Source organism: Leiobunum rupestre, chromosome 2 (assembly GCF_980474605.1).
Source record: "Leiobunum rupestre chromosome 2, qqLeiRupe1.1.hap1, whole genome shotgun sequence".
Taxonomy (NCBI): Eukaryota; Metazoa; Arthropoda; class Arachnida; order Opiliones; family Sclerosomatidae; genus Leiobunum; species Leiobunum rupestre.
The window spans coordinates 17,997,099-18,022,650 of NC_143385.1; the positions used below are offsets into that span (position 1 = coordinate 17,997,099).

Here is a 25,552-nt window from a genome sequence, read left to right on the forward strand (position 1 = left end):
ATGCGTGACACGGCGTCATCGGCGGCATCGGCGGCATCGGCAACGGCTACACTGTACGTGAGACTAATACACACAAATCCTTAGGATTGTGTGTAAAAACGGGTTTTTTCCTATGCGGGGGGAACGAATTTTCCGAAGTAAATTTCTCTCTTTTGAGGCAGTTCAAGCTAACCTTGCACCAAACGGGATTAGAGAAACGTCGGCTACGGCCGTTCAAGTTTATATTAAGGCTACTTAAGGCTAATGTCTCCTAAAATTTTCGTAGGCCCTAGGCACTTTGCCTAGTCTGCCTTATGGATAAGGCGGCCCTGACAATGGCTCTTTGACGACGTCATCATTTGACTATTTTTAATTTTAGCTTCCTTTGTCTTAAATAGATGGCACCACGCTCTCCAATAAAGTCGCGTTTTTCGAAGAATCGGATAGATTCATGGCCATCTCTAATACCAGGGGCCTTTTCATAATCCAGGTGGCAATGATAGAGCCGCCACTTTCTTTTAATTGGGATCTAAATTGTTTCATATGGAGTGTAGATGGGCTGTTTTTACGGATTGGTCAATAAAGCAGGGTACACGATGACGAACATTTACATAGAAAAAGCGTACAAATTGTATTACAATTTAGGGGAATTAGTAAGCGTGAAGTCGATTTTTTTTAGTTGCTGTTTTGTTCAATCACGCATTTCATCGTCGTGTACCAAAAAAATAAACTAGCTTGCAACGTAACGAATTTTGAAGTTAACCCCAAAAGGTGGTCATTGTTGAAAACATTTTTGGGCCCCTTGTTAGAATTTTGAGACCCCCTCCGAATATCAAGGTAGGCTAAAGCCGATTCGGTCTACCCCCGCCACTGTGGTAGTTTCCGTAGCCCAGAAGGAAAATATATTATTTTCCAAATATTATTCAATAACTTGAGTTTATCAACCGAATTTAAATAACTCAAGTTCATTTGTAAAGTTTTAGGAAAAGGCCGTAACTCTATGGAAAGATAAACCGTCGCTGAGAAACTGCTCCCTGCTAGAAGCTTCCGAAACCCGTCACTAGAAGTCTCAATTTTAAAGGCCGATTACATAAATATTCGGTTTACTCTGTCTTTCATTGAAAGTCGGCTGACTGCAATTCACGTGTGCCATGCAGTCAGCCGACTTCCAGTGAAAGACAGAGTAAACCGAAAATTTATGTAGTCGGCCTTAAAGCAAGGTGTCCATTATATCCCATCAAAGTCAAATACAGAGTTTTTTTTTTTTTTTGAGATACACAAACATCGGTGTCGACCCGAGGCCTTAGACACCAGAACACACACAATAACTGATTAATCAGGGTGAGATATGTGTAACGGCCACGCCAACGGGGGGATGCGTGGGGACAGGGGTGGGGACACCCGTGGCGGAAGTATCCCGACCACCCGTTGGGGGATTGGTAGTCGTCCTCACACGGCCTTCCACAAACTCTGCCTCCCGGACGCCTGGGATTACAGGAGTGAGCCACTACTCCCGGCTCAAATACAGAAATCGTGCTAGCTAAACTAGATTTAGAACTGTTTTTTAACTATTTTTCCAAATCTGCCATCCACCTTGGCAACCCCATTTTGAATATTTCTTAATTTTTCTTATCCCAAGCTTTATTGTTAACGGTGTTGACTAATATTTGCTTAAAAATAAAAGCGAGTTCGGTAAGTGCTAAGGACATTTTCAGCTACCATCACAAAAAATTCCATAACTCTATTAATAATATCATGAAAAAAAATAGTAATTTTTAACGAAAAAGAGATATTCAAAGTCAAAGAGTAGTAAATCAAAACTGATGAGGGTTCCATATCAAATAATGATCTACATACCGAAGAGAATATGCATAAACATTTTCTCTGATTTATGATAAACGGAAACCATTTGGCATTTTTTGTAATTACAAATCCTCAAAGCAGCATGAATCTTAAAATTGTTAAATTTATTACGAATGTGAAAAACAAGTAGTAAAATGGTAGTGTACCTTAAAATAATTAATAATTTATGTTTTAGTATAGAATTATGATATCTGTCCTAAAATTTAGCCCTCTCCTCCGCCTGTATCATTTAGTAACCCTTGTACTATACAGATCATAGTTATTTTTAAGTAGTTAAATCGTTATTTTTAATAACGGTAGAATATTTACATTTAAATTTCAAACATGATTAGTTGGTTACAGAATTGCTAACACTTCAGTACTCTGTTTTACTCTGGAATGTTCAATGATACTTCCGTTAGAGCCGAACCAGGAGTCAGAACCCGAATGCAATACAGCAGCTTCTTGCTTCGGGTCCAACTGTAACTGTTGTCGAATATAACTGTATCTGAAACGACGCGGATCGCGAAAAAATATTAGAATTGCTTAAATGATCACGAAAGCATTTTACACTGATTTGAAACAGGAAGTACCGACTTAATGTTGCCATATGTAACATAATGAAAATAAGTTTAACAATTATCAAAAATTACCACCGAACTGATTATTTTACAATTAAAGTTTAGTTCAGCACCAAGGGCCCTAGCGTCTAAAAATAGTAATAAAGAGGACGATAATATACTACTCCTTTCGTTTGAAAGTCAAAGTCTGAGTTAGGCAAGTGTTTCAGTGTCGGAAAAAGTTTCAGCTAGAAAAAGAACATTAAAACAATTGTGGTACTTATTTTATCAGGAAAACGGAAATAATTACCGAAAATATAAGTGTTCCATCCTCTTTTATATAACTAGGAATTGATATGAAACACGCGGCTTACATAAACTAAATGTAACTCTGAAATGAGTGTTATTTTTCTCTTTTTCATAATTTTAAGTAATTGTCTTTAACCCCTAAATATGCTACATTTTTCATCGAAATTTTATAGCTCTTCTCGACTTCTACACCCATTATTTACAAAAATATCTCGAGGGTAAAACTTTAATTTGTTAAGCATCGAAACTAAACAAAGGCTTAAAGCGGGACCTTATGAATGAGTAAAGAGGGTTTTTACATGTTCCTGTTTCGTGGCACTTGAAAGTGCCTTCTTCTGGGACCAAATCGGAATGGGCTCTGTCGAAAGGCACCGCCACCTGCTCTCGGCAGTTGGAATTGTTGTTCCGTTCGTTGTTGTCCGGAGTGAAATTGATGGCGAATCCTATATCGTGCGACTCGGTCTGGAAGGTCCAACTGATGACGGAATCCGGCTCCTTAATCTCTATGTGCGTCTTCATGGCGCCTTTACTCGGAACAGTGGTGTTCTTCATTTTGTTCGGGTCCATTGTCAACGCTTTGTAGAAGGTTTTTGGAATCTGACCAGCCATGCCAACCTGGGTACGTTACAAAATTTCAGTTACTTTCGTGTCTTAAATGGAATAAGGTGGTAGCAGAAGTCTTTAATAACCCCTCTTAGGGTTGGAAGTATGAACGCTCCTATACCCGCTATCTTAAAAATCGCGAACAGAGATTTACCATAAAGTATGAAGATAAGAGTAGTAACAAATACGTAATCGTTGAAAAAGCAGCGTTTTTGATTCGCCGCAGTGGCGACATCTCCCGTTGCGCTTTTTAGTTTGTATAGAAAGAAAACTGAAAATTAAAACTTTAAGATACGTTATAATGTACATAATTGTATATTTAATACTGTTTTATCATAAAAATCAGTACCAGAATTTGAACGCTTTACGGTGCGATTCACTTGTTATATGGCACTGGGATATTTTTCATCGCACTAGAAACAGACTATGCTGATCTTTCAATAAAAAGATCTTGACTGAAGTACAATTCCCAACACGTTTTAGCTTTTAATATTTATGTGATTGGTGCTAATGACATTAAAAAAGCAAGTGGTATCTTGTGTTAGCAGACGATTCATACTCCCTTTAAGCCCTGGCTGCCATCTTGTCTAAACCTTTGGTGTAAACATCTCTTACCTCGCAATATGGGCTGCCATCCACGTCGCCGACCTTGGTGCCTCCCCAATGCTTCGGTAGTTGACCGGCGTCAATCATCTCGAGCAAAGCTTCCTTCCACCCGTCTGAAATTGAAAACACCAATTGCAGTGTCACTCAAGGGTCGTCCATCAAGGGCTAACCCATGGGCCAATAAAAGATTTCATGAAATATATTATTGGCCCTGGCCCATGACTAATCCAAGATTTCATTTCGGTGGGGGGTGTTAACAATAATCAGCTAGGCAAATATCCAAGGCACCACCATAAGGCCAAGTCTGCTTGCAACATTTAATGCCTTTCATTCAAGTGGCCGGATAACAATGTGTAGGAAGGTGGTGGTAAGCTCCATACCTTTACTATTAAAGTTAACATCAACAAGTTTTTATAGATAGTTAAAAACCCTTTAGTCATCGTTTTTTCAATGTTTTGGGAAGAAATGAGCTAGTATCGTGCTAACGCCCTCACCTTAGTCCCGACCCCAGCTTAAATATGCTCTAGTGGTTCTTAAATGAAATAATGGGCCACTAACCTCTGCCGATGACCACGATCTTCTTTTTCGTGTCGTCACTTAGAAATGGCTTGATCATGCTGAAAAACACTTGAAACACTTTCGGAACTAAGTAAAAAACAAACAAAATTAGAATAATTTTGAACTCTATAAAAACTGTCAGATTTGAATTTCTATGACTTACCATTTATGGCAAAAGCTCTTTTCAAGGATTCTGGATAATGTGCTTCGAATAACTTTAGTTGCATGGTGAAAATATCGAACGCTGAATAAAAGGGGGAAAAGTATGAAATTGTAGGTTTTCTTGCTTGAGATAATAACTGATTTGGTTTGGTACAGGATTGAAAAATAATTTGATCAATGTATTAATTTATACTTAGGGATAATGATATGGTCTAATTTACCCCTACTCGAGAAGGGGGAAGGAAAAACGTCACTGGCGTGCTCTTCAATCGTATTTTAGGGTCAAGGAGATTGCTTCTACAGCGTGAGGGGGATTGGTAACAACGCTAAAAATCGTCTCACTCTACTTAAGTATGTACAGGGTGTCGACTATAAACGAAAAATAATAAATAACTGAAAAACGTTTTTTTTTACATTTTTAAAATTTCTATGTATCATTCCTTGTACATTTACTTGGGTAAAATTGAATGACCTTGAACCACGTCATCAAGGTCATAAAAAAACTATCTCGAGAAACATTGGGTTTACGGATTTGGTTCCGATTAGAAAGTTGTTGCTCGCCATATTATTCGTTCAAATAACTTTGATTTGACCAATCAGAAGTCGAGAAATTGAAGGTCAATTAATTGAACCTGATTTCTGTAAGATTGGTTGTCATGACAACAAGAAAAATTATTAATGCTTTCCGTGACTTTTCTATTGAGATGTTGAACAACACTATGAACTCCGTCGTTAAACGAGCTCAAGCTTGTATCGTAGCCGATGGTGGCATAATTGAACCGTTGTAAACTATTCAGTATTTTTTTATTTAGACACAGTAAAACTAATCAAATTATTTTATTATCAAACACTGAATTCATTAAGGTTCAATTTCTGGGCTTCTGATTGGTCAAATCAAACTTATTTGAATTAATAATATGGCGAGCAACAACTTTCTAATTGGAACCAAATCCGTAAACCCAATGATTCTCGAGATAGTTTTTAATGACCTTGAAGACATGGTTCAAGGCCATTTAATTTTACACTGGTAAATATCACCTTGCACGAGGGGACTTTTTCAGTTGTCATTTTTCGTTATTTAGTTGACACCCTGTATAAATAATTTATTGTTATTAATAATGAATTTTTTTAATATTTATTGCCAGAATCTGTGTTAATTACGTGAAACTTCTCAATCACCTGGTTTCCAAATGAAATCTTGCAACCTGAAGTTGTCCAAGTCGAATATGAGAATATGGGTGGTGATCAATTTCCGATGCTTTTAAGCGTAAAAATAATAACAAAATTATAACTTTTTAATTGCAATTGTTCGTCAATATGCTGGTGATAATTATTCACCTTTAAACATTGGTCCATGATGGCATGATCTAAGTATTCGAGTAAGTAAATGTAGAACTTCATAATGTCCGATTTCTGGCAGGAATAGGCGGCCCCTTGGACGTCCAAATTACCAAAGGGAAGCAGGAACACATTACAACCATCTTTGTCTTCTCCGGTTCTACCTAGTGGCATATACTTCACCAACACCTGTTTGGAAATAAATTCGTTAACTTCAAATGCAACTGGACCAAAACTGTTCAAACGTACCTCCGGAAGTTCAAATTCCTCGCTAATGTAATCCACCCTCAATTCTTTCCGCCATTTTAAGTGCTTCGCAAACAGAAAATATGATTTTAGTTTTGGAACGTTAACTATGGCGTAATTTACCGATAATATTAGGGTTTTTAAAACTAATTTAGAGCTTTGGTAATTTGCCAAAAACTAATTAAGTCTTGAATAAAGCGTTCAAATAACAAAATAATTTATTTTCAAATTTGGCCCTTAAAGGGAGTATTATCTAAATTGAAAAATCCTCTACTAACAGGCGCTGCAACTTGTTATTAACGTAACTAGTGCCAGTCACCGCTAGCTTGTGTTATTATGTCAGTTATTTTTAGTATTTTGAGCGCATGCTTAGTAGACCCCGACGCCGCGATATTTAGACCGGCTGCGGCGATCCGGGGTTTTTCCATTTTGTCGGCGGAAGCGTGGAACCAATATTTAAATGCGGTGTCGGCGTGGTGCGCCGTTTATATGAAATTTGCACTACCAAAGTACAAATTTAAATGTGATAAAGAAAGAACTAAATCTTTGTTAAAGCTGCTAAGAGACTGATATAAACGGAAAATCTGGTAGCTATGTTAAAAAATATTATAAACCGTCGACGGCACGCCGTTCAAAAATCGATCGGCGGCGGCGCGGCGGCGCAAAAAACGATCGGCGTCGGGGCCTTATTCTAAACGCAAGTACATGTGCATGCATAATAGTTGTTATCCCATGACTAACGTCACTGATCGTTTCATTTATGCCCTCAGGGTTTGTCGTCAAAATATAGCGTCGCAAGAATGTTTTGTGAGGATACGGTAATAAATGATAAATATTTTAATCTTTGAAGTCCATAAGTAATAATTTATTTAAGTACTTTAATGTGATTCTTCCTTTAAATTATTATGATACGGTTATAAGCAAGAATATCTGCAATACCAAAAATGACTAAGACTTAATATAATTCGTATTTTGGCAGTACAAATAATCATTTACGTTTATGTACTGTTATCTCTCTTTTATAGAGATAACCTTGAAACGTTGTCTTTTAATACTACTACACGTAGAGTGCGTAAATTAAACGTTTTCCGAAAGAAATTTTACTGAAAAGGTAGCGTTTCATTGTAACCTCTCTAACGACAACAATACTCACATTTGTAAGCATTTCCTCAGCAGCCTTCACGTCGAATTTCCGAGCTGTAAAATACGCCAATTTACTTCAGATACCATAAATTTAACCATATGTAACATAATATAAATAAGTATGATATTTCCTATTGTACCTAATGTTATTTTGTTTACGATTTTTTTACCCAGTCTGACTTGCAATCGCGACCAAACTATTATTAATAACTAAACCTTGATTGTGCAATAATTCTAAAAATCAGTTTAGTGATAATTTTTGTTAATTGTCATCCTTATTTTTCTTATGTTACTTAGGATTTAACTAAGGACCACTAATATTCCATCGAAAAATTTATAAAATAACAGTTCTAGCAGTCAGTTTATTTAAACACCTTTTACCTCTCAGCCATTTTAGCAAATAGAAGTCATTGTGGGTTGGTTTTAAGAGATGTTGAACTCGACCTCGAAGCTGACAAAATATCAAAATTAATTAGTGAAACGGCGTAAGGGGTCAAGGATAATAAATTCAAACTTTGCATAAGAAGGGCTGGATTAACCACAGGTGCAAACGCAAAATAATTACAGCTTGTGTTTGGTTTCGACATATGTGCAAAATGTATCCCCAAATCACATTGCACATAGGGACTCAAGTGGTATAAACGCACCACTGATTATACATTAAGCAAAATAAGCAAGCTCTTAGGCATCAAGGGATTTGGGAAAGGTAGGAGCAAGTCTTTTAATTTGTTTATAATTTTAGTTAGAAAAAGTGACTCTTAGATGGATTCGGACTAAAATAACCTTGAGTCTTAAGATAACACTGCATTGAAGCTTTATCTTAAATAATATCAATCATTTTATGCACCATATGAGTTACAGAAAAAATATACTTTATTTTTAATTTGTGAGTAAATTTAAGTATAAAGTTATGGAAGCGATTGGTAGACCGGAGTACTCTGGAATCGTAGTTAAATCTGAAAAAAATAATAATTTTTTACCTCCTTAATTTTGTCTTTTTGCTTCGGTTTTAAATTGTCGACGACATTCTGTTGCAAATCAAGGATCTCTTGGGATGGCCTCGCGTTGAAAATCTCCTTATTGAAAATCATGACGCGACTAGTCAGTTCAACCCACTCTCTCAAGCAACTCCTCGGTAATTATTTAAATAACCATCGCGAGGACTTGTGGAAGTAGATTGTACTTATATTCTCGTACGACTCGAAGGTAGATAAGACACTTGTTTCAGAAGTTCCCGCAGCCTTTCCCCAAGAGATTTCATTCTTATCAATTGGATAACCTTGCTGCCAGGGTAATTTTATCAGCCACTATATTTCCAAACAGTGGCCATGAAAACAAATTATATTTACAATATCAGAAGTCTATTATAAACTTATGAAAAAAAATAAGCACCGCTAGCAGAAAAGGGCGTCGACGAATGGGTAGTTTCGGATTTATACGCGCATGCCCAGTGAACACGTCAACCTAAACAGCCAGTTGGCGGAAATTATTCGTTTCTCGAGGTATTCTGTGCAGAGCCAAGAATTTAAAGATATTTAGCCTAAAAGCTTTGACGAATGCAGTAGTGCTATTTTGTTACATTACCTAACTAAATTTAAGAAACAGACGAATTTCTAGCAATAGTTTATTGATAAATAGAGTAACATAGGCCAGGCATGGACTAAACACTAAGGGATGTTCCACGAGCTAAGATTTCAATGCCGAGTTCGCGTTGGCTCGGTCGTAACGTGTTTCCTCCCCCGCGCTTAACTCCCCTAGGGTTATGATTTTGTAGCGCCATCTCGTATTTTTTAAAATAATTTCGCGGGCTTTTGTAATTTCGTGATTTTCGTCTGCTCTTTTAGTTGAAGATTATAGCCACATGGATAAAAACACGCTTCTTTTATCAATCTTCAATTTCGTTTAAAATTACAAGTATTAAATAGTGAAAAGGCTGAATCTGCCAAGCTTCAAATCCTAAAATAAAGCCGAATACATATTAAAATGAATGTAAATATTAAGATAATCAAGCCTGGAATTGCACGCCCGTTTGTTTGCCCCTGGATAGAAAACAATTTCCGGTTTTCGTGCTCATTAAATTGTCATAAGAATATTTTTTCTTAGTTAAATAAACTCATCAAAATTTAAGCAAACGATTCCAATATTATATTAAAATGTAAGTATCATTATTTATAAAGTCAATTTTACGAATAACGATGAGAAAAACTAATAGCGTCTGATTAAGCCGCTAGGTTTCAATGGTGAAACAAAGAGGGCGTTGCAATAGTTTTTGTTCGCGAATTGTGAGGATCGAGTACTGCGCTTTTTTAATATCCGATCGCTATTTGATGTCGCGTTTTCCGTAATTTACGTCATACCCCATTAACAAGGATCTGCTAAAGAAAATACCTTCATGGAATACTTACGAGTGATTATTTTTCATACGGATTAAAATATGTGGAATGCATAAAGTACGTGTTACAGATTAGCATACGATGCGACATGATCGAGGTTCTACTTTTACAACACTCTAATTCGCCGGGAGTAGTGGCGTACTCCTGTACTCCCAAGCGTCTGGGAGGCAGAGTTTGTGGATGACCGTGTGAGGACGACCACTAATCCCCCAACGGGTGGTTGTCATACTTCCGCCACGGGTCCCTATCCCCACGTATCCCCCCGTTGGCGTGGCCGTAACACATATCTCACAACTGATTCATCAGATGGACGAGCGTACTGAATTGTCCCACCCGTCACAATCGCTCATAACGAGTTCCAAAAAAAAATACTTTAATTCCCTTCTCGTGTAGTGATTTATTTACTTATTTTGCTTTAGAAAACACACTTCGTATTTATTAAAAACTTCTGACAATACGCAATATGAATATCAATATTGCAGGCGTGATAAGCTAGGATTTATTTTTAATGAAGCAATCGATCTTAAGTGGTATGTAACCTTGGAAGGAGTGTCCTCAGCTCTGTTTGATTTTGTATAATGTGAAGGGAATTTTCTGTGCACGTGACGTTGTCGTCAAGTTGAACCGTCTGCATTTCTCCCCTTTCATTCCCCCTGTGGGCAGAGAGCTGATTCGCCTGATTTGAGAGGTGTTGTTGAGTTTTTAACAAGTGATTGATAAAATAGTGGATATTAATTTACAGTATTGTATTTACATGTGGCTCAAAACGTATAAGAAAATATGAGCAACCACACAACAAAATACTTCGAAAACTAAAAAACATAGAGGGTCCTGGAAGATGGTTTTATCAGGGTAGACTCCAACCGATTGTATGTGTTGGGTACTTCTGAGATGTTCGAGTAGGCAATTAGTGTAGGTTAGTGGGTTTTTTCTTATATCACTTGAAACTAATGATAGATTAAAAATCCCCTCCACGAATGTTTTTATTTCTACTTTTGGAGACTAACACTCTGTCGAGCAGAGTTGCCAGATGTACGATTTGGATCGTATTTGTACGATAATTGAACTCTCGGTACGATACACGATCCGAAGGCTGGATCGTTTGGCAGAAATACGATCTTACGATAAAATACGATCCAAAGTACGATCCGTGTTAAATCTGTTATCTTTAGAGCGGAAAACTTTATATATCTCTAAAAATCGCGGTGGCCACTCATCTTAAGCAAAGGATATCTCCCAGATTCCCACTTCCAAACACGCTCTTGCGGTTTGCTGGGGGAGTGATTATTGTCGCCACGAATCGGATATATTTCCAAAATATTTTCTCACTTTTTTCGTACATAACGGTGAGCTAAAGTATACGACATAAAACGTTTAAGAAACTGTTTTTTTATTATCTTTAAATATCGTTTTAGCTTAATTGACTTGTTTTCAGCCGAAATGTTATGTTGTCCAGTTGTTTTCAGCTGTGCGCTCCTTCTTAATCTAGTACGATCCAAATCAAAACTATATACGATAATCTAGAGCTTGGAATCTGGCAACCCTGCTGTCGAGATTAACGACGGCCACCATGGTCTAGGCTTTCCCCGGCCCGAGTGGGGGAGAGATAAGCCGCGTTCACACATACCCTCTGCAACGTTTGTATCCCGTCGTGTGAACAGTTACCGTTACGCCTCCCAGCGTTTCAGATCGCTTTGGCTGAACCGCTTCGTCGACCATTTTGGCAGCGATTCGTGACGTCACCGAGTCGGTTTTTGTGAACCATGAGCCTTTTTTTTACAAAAATCGTCAATCGCGAATTTTTTGCGCCTAATAAAATTTTTATGCCTTTTTTAGAAGAAAATGTCTCGCAACTTTGTCTATTTGTTTAAAAAGTACACCAAATTTCTTCTGGGTGCCTTAGTTTTTAATTAGAATGTTTTGAAACGTAACTCAAATGCGTGAGCAGACGAACTTCTAATTATATTTATATACTACGTATGCCCAATTTACTTCAAAACTCACTGGAAATCAAACGTGTGAACAAAAAGATTTCCAAACACTAAGAACCGCAGGGAGATCGAAACGAGGCAAAACGTTTCCGAGGGTACGTGTGAACGTGGCTATAGAGTCACTAGCCTGTTCCTTCAATCTTGGAGGAATAAAACAAGTATACAGGAGTTGCGGAGAGCTGCGAAATCGGTTTCGTCAGTGACTGTGAACTCGCGCGAGACGGAGGGGTTCAAACGCGACTAGCGCCAGCTGCATACGGAATTTTGCAACTATTCTCATTTTATATCATTGTTTTCGCGTCGTCTGGTTTGTTTTGAAACATTTCTAAATTCTTTGCACCTTTTTCCAAAATGACTCGTATTTGTTTGGAGGAATAAAACAAACCAGACGACGCGAAAACAATGCTATAAAATGAGAATAGTTACAAAATCCCGAATGCAGTTGGCGCTAGTCGCGTTTGAACCCCTCCGAATCGCGCAAGATCACGGTCACTGACGAAACCGATTTCGCAGCTCTCCGCAACTCCTGTATACTTGTTTTATTCCTCCAAGCTTCAATAGCGTAGAAAGTCGTATTTAGGGAGACGGAGCTGACTGTTAGAATGTTAAAATGGAACTGGACTTTATACGTCTATTAAAACTTTGTCATTATTCGCGGTAAAAATTTAAAATATAGACTTTAAATGTCCATGACTATAGCTCGGGGTTTGGATAAGAAATATCAGTTTAATTTGTTTTTATCCATGACCGAAAATTATGCGAATAAAAACCTATTTTTTTCATAATAAATCGTCTTATAACCGCGAATTATATCCATAAATAAACAGTTAACCGTAATGTTTATGAATAATCGGAATTTTGGCGGTTAGTTTATATGTTCCGCTGAGCTCTATCCATGACACATTTGCAAACCTAATTGGACGTTGTGATTCAAAAGAAATGTCAAGTATGTATATCGTTCAAAGTTCACGTTAAAATTAGTCAATTTTGGTATTTTAGCTCGAAAATGGCTTGACCGTTCCAATTACTTACACTTTTTAAGCTGTAAATGTTTTATTTGGTCCCCAACTCACAATTTACCCATTAGTTCGGACATTACTGTATTAAGTAAAGATTTGCAGATTTAGGATTTTAATCATAAATATAAATTATGAAGTTTATAGATTTGATAAGGTACCTAATTTTTCAAAGTCTCAACCTATAAGTAGAGTACTTTCGCCGTATAATATACACCCCATAACGTTGCATTACCGGAAGATGTTCATTTGTAACAGCCGAAATGCACCATAAAGCTTAGTTTACATTATACCACTTTCAAAGCCAACTACGCTAACCATTTCTAATCACCCAACTAATTCGATGGTGTGAAAATTAAAAGTTTGGCAATAGTGGCGGATCCAGGTTTTTAAGAGGTATAAGTTGATATGCTTTATCGAAATTGGACCCTCTTTTAGACTTTTGCAAATTTTGCGGAAAGTAAATGGCTTTGTTTGGGGGTTCACAATTGAATTTGCGAGGCTCTTGTGGGGGACCCAATATAAAAAGTAGGCTAGAGTCCACTATTACGTTACGCTACTAGTGAACGTAGCAATGGTTCCCAATTTCATCGGTTGCGGACGTCATTTGGTTTCATTTCCAGGGTCGATGAAAACAGGGGGTAGAAACGTACGCGAAATGCGTTGCCTCATGCGATTCCCTAGTGGGAGATGGGGGGGGGGGTGGAAGTTTAGTCTGAAAAGTTTCAGCGGGTTCGTCTGCTTCGGTATCTGGACCTCGTTCGGGCCTCGGGCTAAAAAGGGGTCACGCTTATTGTCAAAAGAAACAACCCAAATCTAAAAAGCCGAGTGGTTAGAATTACAATTTTAATTATCATCGATGTAGTCATAAATTGTTTGTTTTTAATATAATTTCAGGGGTAAACTTTAAAAAACGCTTCAAAATTAATATTTTTGCCCAATGAAGAGATTGAATCTCCTGATTTACCTTTTGTAAAAATTAGTTTTAAAGGGTTAATTTCAAATGTTTTTCTAATCATAGATTAGAGCTAGGGCAATTATTTTTTATTATGTACACAAGAGCTAGAATTTTTAATGAAAATCTTGTAGGAATAGAAATGGCTAAGATAAAGTAATGAAATAATTTAATTTGATAATAATTTTGTGTACTATTTCAAGTAATTTTTAATTATGATGCTGCTAAATCGGCCAATGTATGTTGGCTTTAGAATCCTTGATGTCAGCAAAACCTGCATGTGTGAATTTCTTTATTATGAGATAATGAAACGCTATGGATCAAAAGCAAAGCTGTGTTTCACGGTCACTGACTCGCTGTTATCTAATTGAGGCCGACGACATTTACAATGACATGGCAACGTCTACCTATCTTTATGATTTTTCAGTCTATCGTAAAGACCATATTCTATTTAGTGAAATTAACAAAAAACAACCCGGATTTATGAAAGACTAGCCTGATAAATACCTTTGTCCAAAGATACCGTTGTAAATACCGTTGAACGAAGGGGCGAAATGAACACTTTTATGTTTCATTACAAGTCTTAAATTTTTCTCAACTTAGTTCATTAGATCAATCCGGGCCCCCTCCATAAAAAACCCCTGGGTGCGCCACTGACGGAAATCCATAGACTTTGTAGAAACGTCTGTTGTTTCTGGGAAAGTGATTCGCTAGCGCTTCTCGTTATTGTGTTAAAATAATTGTTATGGTGTTAATAAAAATTGCTATAAACTGATTTTTTTATTTAGTTTTAAGCTTATTTATCTCATAGCCACTAAACGAACTGTCAACCCTTAGTAAGGTTGGCAAGAAAAAATCAAAATGGCTGCCAACTAAAGCCTAGATGCCTCAGAAAAAAAAACAAATGCCCTCTATAACTAAACACGTTAGAAAACAAAATGGCCGAGATTAATTTGAAGACTTTCATGTAGCTCTTCTTCAAGTCACTTGATATAGTGACTATGCTCTATGCTTATTTAACAATAATAGTATCCAAGTATAATATTAAACATTTAAGCCTTTTCCAATAATAGCAGAGGTACAATTTTTGCAAGTTATAAATCTTTGCGTGTTTTATTTGGACCCTGGATGCCAATTAGTGCCCGTTTACCTTTTGGCAAGTTCCGGACACCTTACTTTAAGCCTATGCTGCGTATTGGTAAATTCACCACTGTTTGAACTATGTAAATGAGGCTTATAATGTATAGTTCTTTAAAAGTTAATATAATAAAATTTATATTAAAAAGTTTATATTAAAATATTTGTTTGACAATTTTCAGTTTAGCTTAAACGTTCTGTGATCAAATCGAAGTTTTCCATATGTGACGTCAATGAGATTTGTAGAAAACAAATTTGCCTTTAAAAATATGTTATTAATGCTGAAAACATCAAAGAAAACTAAACATATAAGTATTAACAATGTGTCAGAATTTATAGCCCAGTGTACCTAGTAATAAAAACCACACCACCGGAGGTATATCATCATTAACAGAAATATACAATATATTTCTTACGGGAGAAGTATTCAAATAACTATCAATTTCGGGTTGATAAGGGATCGCGGTCCGAAAGCTCACCAAAATATTTTTAAAATTTTAAATAAACATATTTTAGTCATAAAGTATCTTGTCATTTTTATGTAAATAAGGTTTAATATAACTATACTGAAAATGGACCACGATAACTTTACAAAATAAGTTTCGAAAGAAAAAGTAGTGCCTGACGAAATATCGAATAGTGAATTACAACGTTACGTAAAGTATTACACGTGATAAATTCTAAGGCTTGTTGTAGTGCAGACTTCCGCTGTTTGGTGGGAAAATAACGCCCATTGGAATCCACGTGTAACGGCGTAAAACTTATTCCAATTACGAAACTTTATTAGGATTTGTGAAATCGTTCCTAATGCGTTACATGTGACAGAGATTGGAAATGAAGTCTAACAAGCGTGACTTACTATTGTTAGTTTTGAAACCAAAAAAAATTATTGTCAAAATACATTTTCATTCTTTTAGTGAAGCGGATGGCGAAGGGCTATCTTCAAGGGCCAGAATCATTTCTTGATGGTTGTCATTACCAGCCCTAATAGCAATTTTCGAGTTGTTGGTACACATCGCGCCAAAAACGTTGCCGTAGTTGATGTTCAACATTACGGAAGAATTCTGTTTGATGTATTCCACCAGAGCTTTTACACTGTTACTTTCTTTCGAAGACAGTGGTATCAGACGTGGTATTTTTACGCTGAAACTACCCAATTTTGGTGTTTCGAGAAGAAACGACGGTAATTTGGATAAATAGGATTTGCGAAAGAGGTTTTTCCAAGACAGATTGAGAATATTTGACGGGACGACGGCCGTTTCCGATTCACTCTGAGTCTGACCATCACTGAAAATGAATTGAATGATTTGTTGGTCGTGGCTTTCACTGGCCAGTACGCTGTCGAAATGGGTTATTCTGTACGTGAAGTTTTCACACTGTGTTTTTTGGATACAAATTTCAACTCGATACTCCAGAGTAGCTTCGATTTCTAACAACAGCACGAGCTCAAGATTCTTAGTATTTTCATTCTCCACTAGGATACGTTGATTGCAATTTTTACTGGATGAATTCAGTAACCAGATTTTTTGAAGGCCATTTTCGGAGTCGCGGTTTGCTATTCGAATGTCTTGACTGTATTCTTTGCAATGAACGTTTCCCACGTAAATGTCTTGAACAAAATTCCGTAGAGAATTCGTTTGAATTGAAATATCTTCGCGGTACTTATAACAATTGAAATTTCTAACCGATATTTTTTCGTTATAATCCGAACCCCCAGATGGCGTTACTAGTATTTTTTGATTAAAATTTCCACTCTTTGCGTGGTTAATATCCAGAAAAACCCCGCCCTTTTTAAAAGATTTGGAAGTGATTTCTAGATTCTGTTGATAGTCTGCGCAACGTTTATTCCAGATTGAAACGTCAGAGACGTAATTAACATTAGAATTTTCTCCAAGTGTTACTTCCTGATTGAATTCCCGACATTTGAAATTGCTCATTTTGACGTTTTCCTTGAAAAATGAGTTTCGCGAGTTTGTCAAATAGATTTGGTCGTCAACGTTTTTCGTTTCTTGGTTATCACAAACCGTAGAGCGAAAGAAGTATTCGCTAGCCGTGAAATTGAGGTTAATTATTTCTTTTAAGTCACTGACATTCGATTTGGCGAATCGCTTTTCTTCCAAGCAATTCTGACGCGCATGTCGATGGCTCGATGTTTCTGAGTTTGGAGCGTTGCTGGTGGCAATATTGGTGCGATTATCGATACTAAAAGACCATTGGGCGGGAATTGAAGTGTATCGAAATAAATGAGGATTCCTTTAAAATTAAGATGTATTATATTAAAAGGAACTTTTATAAGCATTGTTTTACAAACACTGCATTTAATAATTAAATGAAATTATTCATTTCTGCCATGAGTATCTTACTGCTCTATGCATTCTTTTAATAATAATAAATAAATTTATTCATGTACAGGTATTTTACTAAGAATTATACAAGCAAGTATTTTACTAAGAATTATACAAGCAAATTTGTATGTCGGTTAACTCGCAAAAACCCTTGAAGTTTTTATGCAAGCAACATGTTTATCAGCATGTGTTAAAAAACGCGAAAAGGTAGAAACGTATATAATAAAAATGAGGCAAAAAAGCTAAACCCTAACAAATTTAAACTAATGATAAAACTTACGAAATACTGGGACCAATAGGTCTTCGAGAATAAAATTAAAACGCGAAACTCGGAAAAAATAGACGTTCGAGAGAAAAACCAAATATAATGTAAATAGCTAGAATTTGCAGCGGTAGACCGGTTTAGCCCTATTTGGAGCTCATCAGTCCCACGCAGGAAATCATGCTTGCGACTAAACAGAAAACCGAAGCTAAGTTTGAGCATTAAAAATTTCAAAACGCGTTATGTAGCAACGGAAAAGCCGAATTGGAGATAGTGGTGGAGAATGAAAAGTACGATTTAATTATCCACCAATATCCCCCTATTTGTTAGCGTTTAGCTTTTTGGCCCCATTTTTACTATGGAAGTTTCTACCTTTTCACGTATTTTAACTGCATTTTAGTCCATAGGTGGTTTTTATTAAATTTAACTTATCAACCTCTGGGTTCGTTACTTTCACGTGTCTCCTCAAGGCTAAAACGCGAAGAAAATTACCACCCATCCTTTACCCACAGTTTAGATATTCATGGTAAAAATGAATACACTCCTGACAATAGTTTACCTGCATGTGGATTTACCAAATTGTAAAACATCGCCATCTCCGAGGTATGTCAGTCCGTCTGTTTCCTTACCATTTACAAAGAAGTTAGGTTCCGAGCTTTGGCTTATTGTGTGGACCTTCCAACTACCTTGATGGTGTACCTTCAAAAACTCTACCAGGAGTTCTTGGTCGTCATCAATCGTTAGTTTGTGTTCGACAATATTGACCGTAGAATTGCCAACGACCAATTTAGTTCTTTTTAGCGGTATCGAAGGCTCGCATCCATTTTTATTGTTCAGTGGAATTAAGTAACTCGCGTGCATGTACTGATCTGGAACTTCGATGTCTTCAGCAGCTGAAATATTTACCGATAATCCACTAGGTCTACACTGTTCGCATGAAAATTCAGATGAATCTGAACATAAGATAATAACAGTTCAAATTAGATCTATGTAAGTATTACCAGAAGTACATAATATATCTCGTACGTGATCTCTCTATCATGTAGACTCCTGTTTATTTCTATCAGAAGTTTTAGAAACACAAATAGTACGAAGTAAAAAATCATATTTTACTTAAACTATTACACCCGAAAACATATTTTGTAAATAAGTAAATATTCCTAGACAGTGTAATTTTAATCTAATACATAGGTGAAGTAAATATTGTGCATATACGGGTAGATTAATACTTCTCCAGTACGATAAATATTATAAACATGTGATACTACGTATCTAGAAAGTGTTGAACAGTAAATATATATAACGAAAAACCATACAACTAATTTTGAGTGGATACTTTCACCTTTTCAAAGCCGCGGTATTTTGTCTAATCTGGTAATTTTTACTTACTTGGATCCAAACCGGTACCAGATGATTGGGAGCAGTATTGGTAACAATTAGAAATGCCTTTATCGCCTGGAAACCTTAGGCTGATATGGTCACCTTCAACCAAAAGAAGGTGAAACTCCTCCAGATAATCGGAATTTACCACGATTGAACGAGGGTTGAGCTTGTAAGTAAGACAGCCCGCGTAAAAGCCTTGACTTCCGCGCATTAACGTCAAAGTAGCCATTTCGAAATCCCAAGGTACATCACTTTCAAACGTAAAAAACATTTTGACATTATCCAGCAAAATGCGTTCGGATGGCTGTTGCATTGGCATCAGAAAGAATCCGTCGCAATTTAGTTCACCGTCTTTGTAGAGTTTACAGCACAGTTCCATTTCTTTTGACGCGCAATCGAGGCACAGAAACTCTCTGTTCTTTCTGGAGTGGCATTTACCATTAGGACAGTCAAGGTCGTATTCCCATTCGTCCTGACCGTCGTATTTCTCAAAACGGAATTGAAAAGCCTGACTTCCACACGCACCGAAACATATTTCATCGCGTTCCTCTAAAAATCGGCTCTTCGTCAGTCGTTCTCCGTTAACTGTTACGAAATGAGCATCCTTCAACCATTCGGGCTTAGAAATAGCCCAAGAACCAACGACATTCGTCAAAATAACGTAAACTTCGGAGACGTCATCATTTTTTATCGCGAAATTACCGTATTTATCGAGCGTATATTGTTTTGCTTTCTTGCCATCCAAAACGAAAATTTCGTTCAACGACTTTAAGCAAAAGACATCGTTTTCGGCATTGGAATGTTCGATTGATTCAGTTGGCTCCCTTAATACTGATTCCATGTTAAATGCTTTGTGGATTTTACTCTGTCTTATTTTCACATTTCTTTCTTTTCAAGATTCCGGCTTACCTTAGACGATAAATTAAACTGACAATTGGAGTAAAAATGGATCGCCATTTTGGCAACAACCAGGAACTGATAAAAACATAGGGTAACTAAAACTGAATCATCTTTCTTAACGATTTGATAGTGCGAGCGTCAGCATTATTATCGTTGCTTATCGTGAAATTACCGATTAACCCCACTCGAACTTCTTCACTTTCTTGGCATGAAAATGATTTGCTCTCGGTTCGTCGTTTTCGGCGATGAATTATTCGAAGGTTTTAATTGGTACAATGAATTTAATTTCCACGTTTGATGAGGTTTTATTTATTTCACTTGGGGATTCTATCATGACCGATATGATCGCTCAAACTAACAATTTTTTTTAATAAAAACTGAACGGCATTCCACCACAACCAAGAGCTGATAAAAAAGAAGAGATTATAAACTTATCTGTTCGTTCTGCGAGTAGACTATCTACATGTAAGAATTTGTGTTGAGCTCCAATTGTAAATTTAATGCGAGCTAAAACCGAAGACTTTGCTCTGCCACTATGACAAAGTTGTACGCCACTTTTTGAGTGTAATTCTAATACGCACACCTACAGTTTTGTTTCTGGCAAATCCAGATACTTTTAAGATATCTTTCAAAAATTGCTTGCTAACAACGTGATTTTGTTAAATAATATAGTAATTGTGAATGGCAACGATAGATAAGAAGTTTCCAAAAGTACAGCGATTAAGTCGCCATCTGCATTCGTAAAACCGAAGTGAGAAAAGCACAGTAATGTTATTTTAATATGAATTTATTGGTACTTAACTAAGAAACGACTCGAGGAATTGTAAAATTAGTAAGTTTCTTTATTAACCACAGGATTAGATGAAGCATCGAACTATGTCAATCGATACCTCAGATTGACTGTCACACTAAAACTTCTAAGATCAAGTTTTATATACAATATTGGCACGCCTTAAAAAACCATATGGAACGCAACTCAAGATAAAACATATGTTAACAATGACCTTTGATATTACGTCATTTCCAACAGTCCCCTTTAAGATCCAAGGTCTTGTTTCTCTTGATGGGAAAGATTGCTCCCAGGAGTAGAGGACAGGATACCAAGTGCTCGAACACAGGATTGATGTTAAGGACCAACCAAACCCTTGGTTAGAACGTCAGCGGGTATTTCCTCAGTTGGCTTGTACTGGACGTTGATCAATCTTTTCTCAGAGGAATCCCGAATGAAATGGTGCCGGATATCTATGTGTTTCGTCCTGGAATGGAAAACAGGATTTCGCACAAGTTTCTGTGCCCCTTGATTGTCATTGTACATCACAATCGTCTCGACCAGGAAAATGAAGCTCGCTCAGGAAACCATGCAAATAGATTGCTCTTTTGTCGCGTCGGATACAGCCATATACTCGGCTTCGGTACTGGATAGAGCGACGGTGCGTTGCTTTCTTGATACCCAGCCAAATTTGAAACAGTACCCAGTTGTAAGATTTTTGCGAACAGTTTTTAGGTGTCGCGACTCTGATGAACTTTTGTTCTCGCTGTATGCGCTTGAGACATTAGACTAATCAGACGATTATGTTAATTGAAAAGTAAACAGTTTAATTATGCGATTAAATATTTGTTAAAATAATATGGTTACAACTATAAATACTGAATACTTTAACAAAAAGGGAATATAGAGTTTAAAGTTTTTCACGCTAAATATTTCTTTTACATTTTTCGCTCGCTCGCTCTTCTTCGCTTCAACTTCAAAACGCTAACTGAAACCAAAACTTTCTTTCGGCGAGAGGAGCTTTCTCTCCGGTTTCTGTCCCTGCGCTTCTGCAGTGCAGACTTTGGGACACCCCAAATTCCTCACTTTGTCACGGCCCAATTGCGACCAGAAACGTCCGCTAGAAATGGGGGTCAAAAATGGACTTGGGCTCTTTCCATTCCTCGCGCCTACGCGTTACACGAGAAGAAAATATAATAATTATAGGGATACAGAAAATATAAACCAAGGTTATAAAAAATAAAACTTATACAAATTTAAACGAATCCAAAAACAATTTCTACACCAGTATACGATTTTCGGTCTTTAATACAACCGCCCCAGTCTGCGTCAACGAACCCTTCGATTTTCAATCCAGTCTTCCTGAACTCTAACCCATGGTTAAGAGTCCCCTTCAAATAGCGCAGGAAACCTTTTCCAGCAACCCAATGCGTCTGGTCGTAAATTGTATTGAATTGACTCAGGACACTGACTGAATGGGCAAGATCTGGACGTGTTGAGACTGCCAGGTACATCAGGGATCCAACCAATGACTGATACGGGAAACGCTTCATATCCCCAGGAGACGGGTTCTCTGGAATCTACAGTTAGTTTTTCCATCGACCGGTGTGGCAACCGGCTTGGAGTCTTGCATACCGAAACGAATTAGGATTTCTTCTTCGTATTTCCGCTGGGCGACTCGAATGGTATTCTTCTCTAGATCTTGATGAAATTCCATCCCCAAGCAATGATGGGTCTGGCCCAGGTCTTTCATCTCGAAACATCTTCCCGATTCGCTTTTAATTTCATCCATCATGCAAGGTTATCAGCTAGGCTAATTCACAAATCACCACCTTGGGCCTAAGTCATCAAGCGACTTTTGAAGCCTTTAATTCAGGTGGCCGGGTTAAAATGCGTAGGAGGGTGGTGACAAGGCCCGCATGCCACGCGAGCCAACAGATCCCTTTACACTAACCTCAACAAGTTTTTATGGAAGGGGAAACCGAAGAGCTCGGGGGAAAACCCCTTAAACAAGCGAGTATCAAGTCATCGACGTAAACTGCAATGATCAGGATATCGTCGTCTCTTCTTGAAATGTAGACGCAAGGATCACTCTTCAAAGGTTTCATTTCAATTTCCTCCAATCTTTGATGGAGGTTTTTATACCACTGGCGACCGGACTGATTAAGGCCGTAAAGAGATTTTCTTAGCTTTGGTCCTTTCCTTTGAAGTTCCCTGGTCCATTTCTTCGAAGTGGCAATAACCGCTTCGTTACCCAGGTCTCTATCGATGATTCCCTTAAGAGATTCCTCCAGTCCATCAGCTACGTTCATATAGAGCTCTTCCTCAACGTCACCGTGAAGATAGGCAGTAATGACGTCCATCTGGTGAACTTACAGTCTGTGTTCTACTGCCATGGCCATTACTAGTTTTACTGAGCTTGATCGTACCACAGGAGCGTACGTATCATTGTAATCGGACGTTGAGTGAAACCCTTTGCGACGAGACGGATTTTTCTTCGCTCTACTTCACCATCGGATGAGTACTTCGTTCGGAAAACCAGCCGATTTCCAAGAACTTGCTGGTTCCCAGTATCTTTATTGTGTCCCAGGTTTCACACTTGACAAGCGACAGGAATTCCTTCGTTGCTGCCTTCTTCCAGTCTTTTGCGTAAGGAGTTGCCAAGAGTTCTTCCATCGACGCAGGTTCCGAGGACCATTCTTTAGTTTTACGGCTTCAGGAACCTCAGAAATCGTGTCTGCTGCAACGACTACTTCAATTTTCAATAGTGTAGAGGGGACAACAATCGGGGCGTCGATTTCTCTTTGCTGGCCGTATTTGAGATGAATCTCAGGACTGATTAAGTCTTGGTACGAACCGACTCTACCGAATTCGCCCAGGAATTTTACATTTTGACTCCGAATGATCTGCTTCTCGTTTGGAATCCTCAATCTGTAAGCCTTGGAGACCTCCGAATAAACAATGAAGATACATTCTTGGCTGCTGGATTCCAACTTCCTCTTCTTGGTGATTTCGTTCAATACGAAAGCTTTCTCTCCGAAGATTCTCAGGACTGGGAAGAATCCTGTGGCCAAGTGGGCCACAGGATTCTTCCCAGTCCATTTCTTGAAAGGTATTTCTCCGCCGATGCTTTGGGACGGGCTCCTGTTGCGGACATAATTGGCTGTTGACATCGCTTCTCCCTAAAAAGATGGTTGCGAGGTTAGGCTATATCATCATACATCTGGCCATATCCAACGGTGTCCGATTCTTTCGCTCAGTGACGCCATTCTGCTCAGGAGTGTACGGTATGGTAAGTCGTCTGGTTATTCCGTTTCCTCTCAGGAAATGATCGAAATCACTGTTACAATACTCAGTACCGTGGTCCGTCTGAAGAGTTTTAATCTTCCCTCCAGTTTGCAGCTCGACTCGTCTCTTGAACTCCTTGAAAGCTTTCAACGCTTCATTCTTGTGCCTCAGGAAATGGACTTCACTCCATCGTGAAAAGTCATCCGTGAAAACCAGGCTATAACGGCTCCCGTTTTGTGTGTCCACCCGCATTGGTCCGCGCAGATTGGAGTGGACGATCTCCAGGACCTGTGAGGTACGTTTGCCTTCCGAAATTGGAAACGGGGTCTTTGACTGTTTCCCCTTGATACAGATTTCGCAATCCCCATGGCTTCCGTCTTTTTCAACGTCAAGACCAAAAACCAGGTCCTTCCTCGCCATGTCCTTTAGACTTCTTTCGTTTAAATGACCCAGGCGAAAGTGCCAACTCTCCAGATTACTTCTTGGTTGAGCGATTTGAGCCTCCTCCTTGGATTTCCTCAGGAAATAAAGATTTCCCACCCGATCTACAACAGCCATGACTTCTCCGGTGGATTTCTGAATATAGGCGTATGTCTTCTTGAAAAGGCATCTCCGTGGTGAAAGTGTCTTCTTAAAATTTCCGCGAATGTTAGGGCCCCTTCCGGCACAATTATCGAAAGGAAGGGTACAAAGACAGCCCCAAAATAGTTATTCGAGAAATCACTCGTTTTTTTAATTTAGAAGTCTTGACTTACTCATATAATTATAAAAACAAGGACGACATAGTAAGCCTAAAACGGATAATCAGGGGCTACTTGTAGTGGGTTGGCGGAGTGGTTAGCACTTTCGACTCGCAGCATGAGGAGCCGTGTTCGATCCCAGCTTGGGGCACTGGTTGAAAACTCGGAACAACTTCTTCCGCGTTGAGTTTGCAAGTTCTCTCCCCACTGTTTTAAGGGGTTTTTCCCCGAGCTCTTCGGTTTCCCCTTCCATAAAAACTTGTAGAGGTTAACGGTAATAGTTAGTGTAGGGAGCTGTTGGCTCGCGTGGCGTGAAGGGTTTACCACCACCCCCCTACGCATTGTAACCCGGCCACCTGAATTAAAGGCTTTAAACGTCGCTCGATGGCTTAGGCCTAAGGTGGTGCCTTGGGTATTAGCCTAGCTTATTATTATTATTAACATTACTACGGAAGAAAAATTCAGCTGACGTAAAATATTTTTTATGTCGTCAATACCGCCATTTACTTAATGTTTTGATTTTTAAACTAATTTTGGACAAAAAATATTTTAAATGTCCCGGTGTCGAGACCTGTAAAAATTTCGTACTTCAATCATCATTGACAAACGTTGATAGTTTTTTTTTTAAATTTGATGATTTCTTCTTTCAACTGTTTGATTTGCTTAGTCGCCTCTTTAAGCTCCCAGGTGGCACCATCACGTACACACTACGTGTTTCTAAAACGCGCAAAAACACGTTTGGTAAACGTTGATCATGTCACCAGTTAGCACTGTTTCACCAGATATTTTTAAGTGTTAAATAAGGCGTACTTACCGAATATACAATGCGCTTATTAAGTTTAAATTACATTAAATCATACGGTATTAAGCTGGTATTTGGCGTGTAAGGAGTTATTTTTCGTGTATTTAGCGGTTAAAGTTAATGCATTAAGAAATATTTTCGAGTACATTAATTTGATATTTTTCGTGTGTCAAACGCTTCTTTTTCGTGCAATAATTGGTTATTTTGCGTGCATTAATTGGTTAT

General features: G+C 37.9%; 2 protein-coding genes across 2 annotated transcripts; both read right to left on the reverse strand.

Annotated features, from left to right (window-relative positions):
• Nucleotides 1–2,101: 2,101 nt before the first annotated feature.
• On the reverse strand, nt 2,102–8,526 carry LOC149956266 (SEC14-like protein 2). Its single transcript, XM_090165471.1, has 11 exons — nt 8,327–8,526; nt 7,728–7,797; nt 7,357–7,400; nt 6,207–6,269; nt 5,958–6,146; nt 5,799–5,877; nt 4,621–4,701; nt 4,458–4,544; nt 3,909–4,012; nt 2,990–3,305; nt 2,102–2,329 (listed from the first exon to the last, which is right to left on the reverse strand). The coding sequence occupies exons 1-11, from the start codon at nt 8,435–8,437 to the stop codon at nt 2,211–2,213; spliced, it is 1,263 nt and encodes a 420-aa protein (XP_090021597.1). The 5' UTR covers nt 8,438–8,526; the 3' UTR covers nt 2,102–2,210.
• A 6,689-nt stretch (nt 8,527–15,215) lies between these two features.
• On the reverse strand, nt 15,216–19,711 carry LOC149956267 (uncharacterized). The gene is made up of 3 exons (XM_090164685.1): nt 18,835–19,711; nt 18,005–18,398; nt 15,216–17,091 (listed from the first exon to the last, which is right to left on the reverse strand). The coding sequence occupies exons 1-3, from the start codon at nt 19,667–19,669 to the stop codon at nt 15,744–15,746; spliced, it is 2,577 nt and encodes an 858-aa protein (XP_090020811.1). The 5' UTR covers nt 19,670–19,711; the 3' UTR covers nt 15,216–15,743.
• Nucleotides 19,712–25,552: the final 5,841 nt, after the last annotated feature.